Source organism: Brachionichthys hirsutus, chromosome 15 (assembly GCF_040956055.1).
Source record: "Brachionichthys hirsutus isolate HB-005 chromosome 15, CSIRO-AGI_Bhir_v1, whole genome shotgun sequence".
Lineage (NCBI taxonomy): Eukaryota > Metazoa > Chordata > Actinopteri > Lophiiformes > Brachionichthyidae > Brachionichthys > Brachionichthys hirsutus.
This window is the reverse complement of record NC_090911.1, coordinates 118,242-131,000: the sequence shown is the minus strand read 5'-3', so window position 1 is coordinate 131,000 and position 12,759 is coordinate 118,242. Positions and strand designations below refer to the sequence as shown.

The 12,759-nt window shown below is 45.7% G+C and overlaps 1 protein-coding gene across 1 annotated transcript in view; it reads left to right on the top strand.

Annotated features, from left to right (window-relative positions):
- plppr4a (phospholipid phosphatase related 4a) overlaps nt 1-12,759 on the top strand; it is a 45,923-nt gene that overhangs the window by 24,494 nt on the left and 8,670 nt on the right. Inside the window, exons 7-8 of the mRNA XM_068748921.1 lie at nt 8,390-8,525; nt 9,207-9,435. Of these exons, the coding sequence (XP_068605022.1) occupies nt 8,390-8,525; nt 9,207-9,435 (365 nt within the window). The remainder of the gene's footprint in view (nt 1-8,389; nt 8,526-9,206; nt 9,436-12,759) is intronic.

Genomic DNA, 12,759 nt, shown 5'->3' with positions numbered 1-12,759 from the left:
TTATATTGTTTTTGCAAAAATTCTTTCTTTTTCTTCTTTGTTCTGCTGTTTAAACGGCAATTTGACCCCCTGAACGTGCTCGAAAACTCACCAAACTTTGAACCAAGCTCAGAACCGGCGAAAAATTTATTATTTTATGTGTTTCAAAATTGGGCATGAAAAAGTGGCGCGCCAGCGCCACCTACAAAAATCACAATGCATTGTGCCTATGGGGGGTCCGACGCCAACTTTGTCGGACAGCCACGAAATTCGGTACACACATGCGTCAAGTCAGGGCAAAAAATAAAATAAAATATGGCCACGCCCCCAGACACACAGGAAGGCGGCCATATTGGATTGAAACTTAAAAACTGCTGAGTCAGCGTTTGCACACACACACTCCAATCCAAACCAGATTTTAAACACTTATTGACCCTTCCTACCTGGACACTTTAAAAGTGAAACTTTGACAATTGGCCTTACAGCGCCCCCTACAGAACAAGAACAAAAATTGAATGGGAAGTAAAAAAATAGTTTGCCAGAAATTATTGAAATTTTCCAGAAAATTCTCTCATGTGGTCCCGATCAAAAAACACAATCGTAACCATGTTGTAGTTTTTACGCTGTTGCCGTGGCGATGGCAACCCCTCCTATGGGGAGGGGTCCAATGCCAACTTTGTCGGACAGCCACGAAATTCGGTACAGACATGCGTCATGTCAGGGCAAAAAAATGCAGCTGAAATCTAAACACTTGTGAAGCACTCAGGACAAAAGCGGCGTGCGTCGGCGGGTCAGCTCAACGGCCTGTCGGCCGGCGAGGGCCTACAACGCCGCTTGCGGCTTTAATTAGGCCCGAGCGCCTATTCTAGGCGTAAGGGGCTATTGCTTTTGCAACGCAGAAGACGACAAGTTGACGAGCGCAGCTCGTCAACCCTCGACAAAGTTGACGAGCGCAGCTCGTCAACCCTCGGCATCCAACACACTCACGCACACACACACCGACACTCAACAGCACACACACACACACCGACACTCAACAACACACACGCACACACACAGACATCGACAAACACGAGTTGACGAGCGCAGCGAGTCAACTCGTGTTTGTAACTGTCTTCCGATGGTTGACGAGCGCAGCGAGTCAACCATCGGGCGACCAACACACCCACGCCCACACCCACGACACTCAACAGCACACACACACACACCCCGACACTAAACAACACAGACACACAGACACACACACACACACACAAACACGAGTTGACGAGCGAAGCTCGTCAACTCGTGTTTGTGTGCCCCCACAGGCGCGTAGCCCTCGTCGAGACCATTCCAAAAACGTATTTTGTGTAGAAATCGCATACTCAGAAAAAAAGTTATATTGTTTTTGCAAAAATTCTTTATTAGGCCCGAGCGCCTATACTAGGCGTAAGGGGCTATTGCTTTTGCAACGCAGAAGACGACAAGTTGACGAGCGCAGCTCGTCAACTCTCGACAAAGTTGACGAGCGCAGCTCGTCAACCCTCGACAAAGTTGACGAGCGCAGCTCGTCAACCCTCGGCATCCAACACACTCACGCACACACACACCGACACTCAACAACACACACGCACACACACAGACATCGACAAACACAGTTGACGAGCGCAGCGAGTCAACTGTGTTTGTAACTGTCTTCCGATGGTTGACGAGCGCAGCGAGTCAACCATCGGGCGACCAACACACCCACGCCCACACCCACGACACTCAACAGCACACACACACACCGACACTCAACAACACACACGCACACACACAGACATCGACAAACACAGTTGACGAGCGCAGCGAGTCAACTGTGTTTGTAACTGTCTTCCGATGGTTGACGAGCGCAGCGAGTCAACCATCGGGCGACCAACACACCCACGCCCACACCCACGACACTCAACAGCACACACACACACCCCGACACTAAACAACACACACATACAGACACACACAAACACGAGTTGACGAGCGAAGCTCGTCAACTCGTGTTTGTGTGCCCCCACAGGCGCGTAGCCCTCGTCGAGACCATTCCAAAAACGTATTTTGTGTAGAAATCGCATACTCAGAAAAAAAGTTATATTGTTTTTGCAAAAATTCTTTATTCTTTTTCTTTTTCTTTTTCTTTTTCTTTTTCTTTTTCTTTTTAGGCCCGAGCGCCTATTCTAGGCGTAAGGGGCTATTGCTTTTGCAACGCAGAAGACGACAAGTTGACGAGCGCAGCTCGTCAACTCTCGACAAAGTTGACGAGCGCAGCTCGTCAACCCTCGACAAAGTTGACGAGCGCAGCTCGTCAACCCTCGGCATCCAACACACTCACGCACACACACACCGACACTCAACAGCACACACACACACACACTGACACTCAACAACACACACGCACACACACAGACATCGACAAACACAGTTGACGAGCGCAGCGAGTCAACTGTGTTTGTAACTGTCTTCCGATGGTTGACGAGCGCAGCGAGTCAACCATCGGGCGACCAACACACCCACGCCCACACCCACGACACTCAACAGCACACACACACACACCCCGACACTCAACAACACACACGCACACACACAGACATCGACAAACACAGTTGACGAGCGCAGCGAGTCAACTGTGTTTGTAACTGTCTTCCGATGGTTGACGAGCGCAGCGAGTCAACCATCGGGCGACCAACACACCCACGCCCACACCCACGACACTCAACAGCACACACACACACACCCCGACACTAAACAACACAGACACACAGACACACACACACACACACAAACACGAGTTGACGAGCGAAGCTCGTCAACTCGTGTTTGTGTGCCCCCACAGACGCGTAGCCCTCGTCGAGACCATTCCAAAAACGTATTTTGTGTAGAAATCGCATACTCAGAAAAAAAGTTATATTGTTTTTGCAAAAATTCTTTATTCTTTTTCTTTTTCTTTTTCTTTTTCTTTTTCTTTTTCTTTGTTCTGCTGTTTAAACGGCAATTTGACCCCCTGAACATGCTCGAAAACTCACCAAACTTTGAACCAAGCTCAGAACCGGCGAAAAATTAATTATTTTATGTGTTTTAAAATTGGGCATGAAAAAGTGGCGCGCTAGCGCCACCTACAAAAATCACAATGCATTGTGCCTATGGGGGGTCCGACGCCAACTTTGTCGGACAGCCACGAAATTCGGTACACACATGCGTCAAGTCAGGGCAAAAAAAAAATAAAAATATGGCCACGCCCCCAAACACACAGGAAGGCGGCCATATTGGATATAATTTTAAAAACTGCAGAGTCAGCGTTTGCACACACACACACTCCAATCCAAACCAAATTTTAAACACTTATTGACCCTTCCTACCTGGACACTTTAAAAGGGAAACTTTGACAATCAGCCTTACAGCGCCCCCTAGAGAACGATAACAAAAATTGAATGGGAATTAAAAAAATACTTTGCCAGAAATGATTGAAACTTACCAGAAAAGTCCCTTTGTGGTCCCGATCAAAAAACACAATCGTAACCATGTTGTTTTTACGCTGTTGCCATGGCGATGGCAACCCCTCCTATGGGGAGGGGTCCGACGCCAACTTTGTCGGACAGCCACGAAATTCGGTACAGACATGCGTCATGTCAGGGCAAAAAAAAATGTATTGTGGCCACACCCCCAGACACACAGGAAGGCGGCCATATTGGATTGAAACTCCTGACGGCAGATGGCCATATAATCCAAATAACGATTTGACTAAACTGTGAGCTACTAATGCCGCTCAAATCTAAACACTTGCGAAGCACTCAGGACAAAAGCGGCGTGCGTCGGCGGGTCAGCTCAACGGCCTGTCGGCCGGCGAGGGCCTACAACGCCGCTTGCGGCTTTAATCTTTTTCTTTTTCTTTTTCTTTGTTCTGCTGTTTAAACGGCAATTTGACCCCCTGAACATGCTCGAAAACTCACCAAACTTTGAACCAAGCTCAGAACCGGCGAAAAATTAATTATTTTATGTGTTTTAAAATTGGGCATGAAAAAGTGGCGCGCTAGCGCCACCTACAAAAATCACAATGCATTGTGCCTATGGGGGGTCCGACGCAAACTTTGTCGGACAGCCACGAAATTCGGTACACACATGCGTCAAGTCAGGGCAAAAAAAAAAAAAAATTATGGCCACGCCCCCAAACACACAGTAAGGCGGCCATATTGGATATAATTTTAAAAACTGCAGAGTCAGCATTTGCACACACACACACTCCAATCCAAACCAAATTTTAAACACTTATTGACCCTTCCTACCTGGACACTTTAAAAGGGAAACTTTGACAATCAGCCTTACAGCGCCCCCTAGAGAACGATAACAAAAATTGAATGGGAATTAAAAAAATACTTTGCCAGAAATGATTGAAACTTACCAGAAAAGTCCCTCATGTGGTCCCGATCAAAAAACACAATCGTAACCATGTTGTTTTTACGCTGTTGCCATGGCGATGGCAACCCCTCCTATGGGGAGGGGTCCGACGCCAACTTTGTCGGACAGCCACGAAATTCGGTACAGACATGCGTCATGTCAGGGGAAAAAAAAAATGTATTGTGGCCACGCCCCCAGACACACAGGAAGGCGGCCATATTGGATTGAAACTCCTGATGGCAGATGGCCATATAATCCAAATAACGATTTGACTAAACTGTGAGCTACCAATGCACCTCAAATCTAAACACTTGCGAAGCACTCAGGACAAAAGCGGCGTGCGTCGGCGGGTCAGCTCAACGGCCTGTCGGCCGGCGAGGGCCTACAACGCCGCTTGCGGCTTTAATTCTTTTTCTTTTTCTTCTTTGTTCTGCTGTTTAAACGGCAATTTCACCCCCTGAACATGCTCGAAAACTCACCAAACTTTGAACCAAGCTCAGAACCGGCGAAAAATTAATTATTTTATGTGTTTCAAAATTGGGCATGAAAAAGTGGCGCGCTAGCGCCACCTACAAAAATCACAATGCATTGTGCCTATGGGGGGTCCGACGCCAACTTTGTCGGACAGCCACGAAATTCGGTACACACATGCGTCAAGTCAGGGCAAAAAAAAAAAAAAATTATGGCCACGCCCCCAAACACACAGGAAGGCGGCCATATTGGATTGAAACTTAAAAACTGCTGAGTCAGCGTTTGCACACACACACACTCCAATCCAAACCAAATTTTAAACACTTTTTGACCCTTCCTACCTGGACATTTTAAAAGTGAAACTTTGACAATCAGCCTTACAGCGCCCCCTAGAGAACGATAACAAAAATTGAATGGGAATTAAAAAAACACTTTGCCAGAAATGATTGAAACTTACCAGAAAAGTCCCTCATGTGGTCCCGATCAAAAAACACAATCGTAACCATGTTGTTGGTTTTACGGTGTTGCCGTGGCGATGGCAACCCCTCCTATGGGGAAGGGTCCGACGCCAACTTTGTCGGACAGCCACGAAATTCGGTACAGACATGCGTCATGTCAGGGCAAAAAAAAAAAGTATTGTGGCCACGCCCCCAGACACACAGGAAGGCGGCCATATTGGATTGAAACTCCTGATGGCAGATGGCCATATAATCCAAATAACGATTTGACTAAACTGTGAGCTACTCATGCAGCTAAAATCTAAACACTTGCGAAGCACTCAGGACAAAAGCGGCGTGCGTCGGCGGGTCAGCTCAACGGCCTGTCGGCCGGCGAGGGCCTACAACGCCGCTTGCGGCTTTAATTAGGCCCGAGCGCCTATTCTAGGCGTAAGGGGCTATTGCTTTTGCAACGCAGAAGACGACAAGTTGACGAGCGCAGCTCGTCAACCCTCGACAAAGTTGACGAGCGCAGCTCGTCAACCCTCAGCATCCAACTTTGCCATGCTGTTGAGGACGACCAACACACCCACGCACACACACACCGACACTCAACAGCACACACACACACCCCGACACTAAACAACACAAATGCACACACACAGAGATCCACAAACACGAGTTGACGAGCGCAGCGAGTCAACTCGTGTTTGTAACTGTCTTCCGATGGTTGACGAGCGCAGCGAGTCAACCATCGGGCGACCAACACACCCACGCCCACACAAACGACACTCAACAGCACACACACACACACCCCGACACTAAACAACACAGACACGCAGACACACACACACACACACAAACACGAGTTGACGAGCGAAGCTCGTCAACTCGTGTTTGTGTGCCCCCACAGACGCGTAGCCCTCGTCGAGACCAATCCGAAAATGTATTTTGTGTAGAAATCGCACACTCAGAAAAAAAGTTATATTGTTTTTGCAAAAATTCTTTATTCTTTTTCTTTTTCTTTTTCTTTTTCTTCTTTGTTCTGCTGTTTAAACGGCAATTTGACCCCCTGAACATGCTCGAAAACTCACCAAACTTTGAACCAAGCTCAGAACCGGCGAAAAATTAATTATTTTATGTGTTTTAAAATTGGGCATGAAAAAGTGGCGCGCTAGCGCCACCTACAAAAATCACAATGCATTGTGCCTATGGGGGGTCCGACGCCAACTATGTCGGACAGCCACGAAATTCGGTACACACATGCGTCAAGTCAGGGCAAAAAAAAAAAAAATTATGGCCACGCCCCCAAACACACAGGAAGGCGGCCATATTGGATTGAAACTTAAAAACTGCTGAGTCAGCGTTTGCACACACACACTCCAATCCAAACCAGACATTAAACACTTATTGACCCTTCCTACCTGGACACTAGGGAAACTTTGACAATCAGCCTTACAGCGCCCCCTAGAGAACGATAACAAAAATTGAATGGGAATTAAAAAAATTGTTTGCCAGAAATGATTGAAATTTACCAGAAAAGTCCCTCATGTGGTCCCGATCAAAAAACACAATCGTAACCATGTTGTTGTTTTTACGGTGTTGCCGTGGCGATGGCAACCCCTCCTATGGGGAGGGGTCCGACGCCAACTTTGTCGGACAGCCACGAAATTCGGTACAGACATGCGTCAAGTCAGGGCAAAAAAAAAAAAAATTATGGCCACGCCCCCAGACACACAGGAAGGCGGCCATATTGGATTGAAACTCCTGACGGCAGATGGCCATATAATCCAAATAACGATTTGACTAAACTGTGAGCTACTCATGCAGCTCAAATCTAAACACTTGCAAAGCACTCAGGACAAAAGCGGCGTGCGTCGGCGGGTCAGCTCAACGGCCTGTCGGCCGGCGAGGGCCTACAACGCCGCTTGCGGCTTTAATTCTTTTTCTTTTTCTTTTTCTTTTTCTTTTTCTTTTTCTTTTTCTTTTTCTTTGTTCTGCTGTTTAAACGGCAATTTGACCCCCTGAACATGCTCGAAAACTCACCAAACTTTGAACCAAGCTCAGAACCGGCGAAAAATTAATTATTTTATGTGTTTTAAAATTGGGCATGAAAAAGTGGCGCGCTAGCGCCACCTACAAAAATCACAATGCATTGTGCCTATGGGGGGTCCGACGCCAACTTTGTCGGACAGCCACGAAATTCGGTACACACATGCGTCAAGTCAGGGCAAAAAAAAAAAAGTATTATGGCCACGCCCCCAGACACACAGAAAGGCGGCCATATTGGATATAATTTTAAAAACTGCTGAGTCAGCGTTTGCACACACACACACTCCAATCCAAACCAAATTTTAAACAGTTATTGACCCTTCCTACCTGGACACTTTAAAAGGGAAACTTTGACAATCAGCCTTACAGCGCCCCCTAGAGAACGATAACAAAAATTGAATGGGAATTAAAAAAATACTTTGCCAGAAATGATTGAAACTTACCAGAAAAGTCCCTCATGTGGTCCCGATCAAAAAACACAATTGTAACCATGTTGTTGGTTTTACGGTGTTGCCGTGGCGATGGCAACCCCTCCTATGGGGAGGGGTCCGACCCCAACTTTGTCGGCCAGCCACGAAATTCGGTACAGACATGCGTCATGTCAGGGCAAAAAAAAAATGTATTATGGCCACGCCCCCAGACACACAGGAAGGCGGCCATATTGGATTGAAACTCCTGATGGCAGATGGCCATATAATCCAAATAACGATTGGACTAAACTGTGAGCTACCAATGCAGCTCAAATCTAAACACTTGCGAAGCACTCAGGACAAAAGCGGCGTGCGTCGGCGGGTCAGCTCAACGGCCTGTCGGCCGGCGAGGGCCTACAACGCCGCTTGCGGCTTTAATTCTTCCTTTTCTTTTTCTTTGTTCTGCTGTTTAAACGGCAATTTGACCCCCTGAACATGCTCGAAAACTCACCAAACTTTGAACCCAGCTCAGAACCGGCGAAAAATTAATTATTTTATGTGTTTCAAAATTGGGCATCCATTTTTATGCTTTGGCATCTGTGTGTATCATGTGTTTGGTTGTGTGTTTGCATACAGGGTGTGTATGCAGTGGGAAATTTCCAGCCCAGTGAGGATTGGTCAAGAAGTCGACCACCGCCCCCCACCTTAAGAGAGCCTCCCCTCCCGTCCCTGCCAAATGTCAACCAGTCAACAATTAGCAACAGCCACCAAGGTAAAACAAAGTCACTGATAGAAAGCAAAATATACATTTGCATGTGTATATCACCTGTACAGGAGGGATTATGGTGTGGGGTTATTTTTCAGGAGTTGGGCACGGCCCCTTAGTTCCAGTGAAAGGAACTTTTAATGCTTCGGCATACCAAGACATTTTGGGGAATTTCACGCTCCCAACTTTGTGAGAACAGTTTGGTGATGGCCCCTTCCTGTTCCAACATGACTGGGTACCAGTGCACAAAGCGAGGGCCATAAAGACATGGATGAGTGAGTTTGGTGTGGAATCAGAATCAGAATCGGTTTATTGCTATTATCAATGAGGGTTCACAGACTAGGGATTATTTCTGGTGCAATCGTGCAACATGTAACATAAGGTCAACCCTCAACCCGACAGAACACCTTAGTTAGAGCAGAGACTGCCAGCCAAACATCAGTGTCTGCCCTCACAAAGGCACTGCTGGAAGAATGGTCAAACATTCCCATAAACACTCCTGAACTGTGTGGAAAGCCTTCCTGGAAGAGTTGAAGCTGTTATAGCTGCAAAGGGTGGGCCGACATCATATCCTATGGTTTCAGAATGGGATGTCACTCATGTTCATATGAGAGTCCTTCTTATTTATTTATTTATTTATGAATGGATGGATGGTCCTTTTTACATCTCCCTGTTTTCCAATTAAAGGTCACCACACGCTGGCTCCCAGCCAACCGGAGCCTATCATCACAAGAACCTCTTCCCACACTTTGTCTCCCAACCGACCAGAACCCATTCTGATGCGAAGCGCCTCATACCGAGAGCCGTCCCTGTCCAATATAAAGAGAGCGAGTGCTGATGTTGAGGTGATAACTCCTTCAAGTCCCCTGGGGAGCCACGACAACATGACAACCTTCAGCAGCAGCACACTCCCAAGGTAGATGTTCAATTGAACGCGTTGCTCACACGTTTGGTTTGAAGAGGACACTAAGGTGCTAGGATTTTGCTCGCCCATAATGCATTATATTTGGCTGGAAAATGCTGTTGTATCTGCATTGCAGCCCGTGTCAGCACTGATGTGGGTGAATGGTGGATTAGGTTGGAAAGCACAACATCTTTTGTATTGATTTATTGAACGAGTTCTACTGATATAATGTAGTGTTGTGCCTGGTTTGGAAGTGCTGACTTCCTGATGAAGGAAGGAAGAACACTGTTATGAATTATGCTTCAGCGTTGGCAGGTCAAAAGCTTACTGACAATGAAAATCCCTTTCAGCAAAGTTAAAGTTTAGGTCACGGGCAGCGTGGTGGCGTATAGGTAACGCTGTCGCCTCACAGCATGAAGGCACCGGGTTCGATTCCTATCTATGCATCGTTTGTATGTTCTCCTTGTGTTCGCGTGGGTTGTCCCCACCTCCAAATACACGGAAATTCAGTTGAATGGACAGTTTTCCGCAGTACATCAGGCTGCGAGAATGTGATCAGCACCAGAGCACCGCAGAGCACGGTGCTGGCCCCTGTACGCTTCACTCTGTACACCTCAGACTTCTGCTACAACTCTGAGCTGTTCACCGATGACACAGCCATCAGTGGATGCATCAGGGACAACAGAGAGTCGGAGTACAGGAGCCTTGTGAGGGATCTGCTGTCTGGTGCTACCAGAACCACCTACAACTCAACAAATCCAAGACAAAGGAGCTGGTCATTGACTTTGGGAAGCCCAGACCCAAAACGCAACCAGTTCTGATCGACGGAGCTGAGGTGCAATCTGTGGATTCCAAAAAGCGCCGAGGGCTGTGGCTCAACAGCAGACTGGACTGGACAAGGAAGGGACAATGCAGACTGGACTGGACAAGGAAGGGACAATGCAGACTGTACTGGACAAGGAAGGGACAATGCAGACTGGACTGGACAAGGAAGGGACAATGCAGGCTGGACTGGACAAGGAAGGGACAATGCAGACTGGACTGGACAAGGAAGGGACAATGCAGGCTGGACTGGACAAGGAAGGGACAATGCAGGCTGGACTGGACAAGGAAGGGACAATGCAGACTGTACTTCCTGAGGAGGTTGCATTCATTCAACAGTACAGTCACACAGTAGCATGTACTACAGTACAAGTACAGTACACAGTAGCATGTACTACAGTACAAGTACAGTCACACAGTAGCATGTACTACAGTACAAGTACAGTCAAACAGTAGCATGTATTACAGTACAAGTCGAGTCAAACAGTAGCATGTATTACAGTACAAGTACAGTCACACAGTAGCATGTATTACAGTACAAATACAGTCAAACAGTAGCATGTATTACAGTACAAGTACAGTCACACAGTAGCATGTACTACAGTACAAGTACAGTACACAGTAGCATGTATTACAGTACAAGTACAGTCAAACAGTAGCATGTATTACAGTACAAGTACAGTCACACAGTAGCATGTACTACAGTACAAGTACAGTACACAGTAGCATGTATTACAGTACAAGTACAGTCAAACAGTAGCATGTATTACAGTACAAGTACAGTCACACAGTAGCATGTACTACAGTACAAGTACAGTACACAGTAGCATGTATTACAGTACAAGTACAGTCAAACAGTAGCATGTATTGCAGTACAAATACAGTCACACAGTAGCATGTATTACAGTACAAGTACAGTCAAACAGTAGCATGTATTACAGTACAAGTACAGTCACACAGTAGCATGTATTACAGTACAAGTACAGTCACACAGTAGCATGTATTACAGTACAAGTACAGTCAAACAGTAGCATGTATTACAGTACAAATACAGTCAAACAGTAGCATGTATTACAGTACAAGTACAGTCACACAGTAGCATGTACTACAGTACAAGTACAGTACACAGTAGCATGTATTACAGTACAAGTACAGTCAAACAGTAGCATGTATTGCAGTACAAATACAGTCACACAGTAGCATGTATTACAGTACAAGTACAGTCAAACAGTAGCATGTATTGCAGTACAAATACAGTCACACAGTAGCATGTATTACAGTACAAGTACAGTCAAACAGTAGCATGTATTACAGTACAAGTACAGTCACACAGTAGCATGTATTACAGTACAAGTACAGTCACACAGTAGCATGTACTACAGTACAAGTACAGTACACAGTAGCATGTATTACAGTACAAGTACAGTCAAACAGTAGCATGTATTGCAGTACAAATACAGTCACACAGTAGCATGTATTACAGTACAAGTCGAGTCAAACAGTAGCATGTATTACAGTACAAGTACAGTCACACAGTAGCATGTATTACAGTACAAGTACAGTCAAACAGTAGCATGTATTACAGTACAAATACAGTCAAACAGTAGCATGTATTACAGTACAAGTACAGTCACACAGTAGCATGTACTACAGTACAAGTACAGTACACAGTAGCATGTATTACAGTACAAGTACAGTCAAACAGTAGCATGTATTACAGTACAAGTACAGTCACACAGTAGCATGTACTACAGTACAAGTACAGTACACAGTAGCATGTATTACAGTACAAGTACAGTCAAACAGTAGCATGTATTGCAGTACAAATACAGTCACACAGTAGCATGTATTACAGTACAAGTACAGTCAAACAGTAGCATGTATTACAGTACAAGTACAGTCACACAGTAGCATGTATTACAGTACAAGTACAGTCAAACAGTAGCATGTATTACAGTACAAGTACAGTCACACAGTAGCATGTATTGCAGTACAAATACAGTCACACAGTAGCATGTATTACAGTACAAGTACAGTCAAACAGTAGCATGTATTACAGTACAAATACAGTCACACAGTAGCATGTATTACAGTACAAGTACAGTCAAACAGTAGCATGTATTGCAGTACAAATACAGTCACACAGTAGCATGTATTACAGTACAAGTGCAGTCAAACAGTAGCATGTATTACAGTACAAGTACAGTCACACAGTAGCATGTATTACAGTACAAGTACAGTACACAGTAGCATGTATTACAGTACAAGTACAGTCAAACAGTAGCATGTATTACAGTACAAGTACAGTCACACAGTAGCATGTATTACAGTACAAGTACAGTCAAACAGTAGCATGTATTACAGTACAAGTACAGTCACACAGTAGCATGTATTACTGTACAAGTACAGTCACACAGTAGCATGTATTACTGTACAAGTACAGTCAAACATCCTGTCTAAGAGGAGCATTTCTAAAAAGCTCTTGCGGTCTTGTTTCCGTTGAAAGTTCTTCGT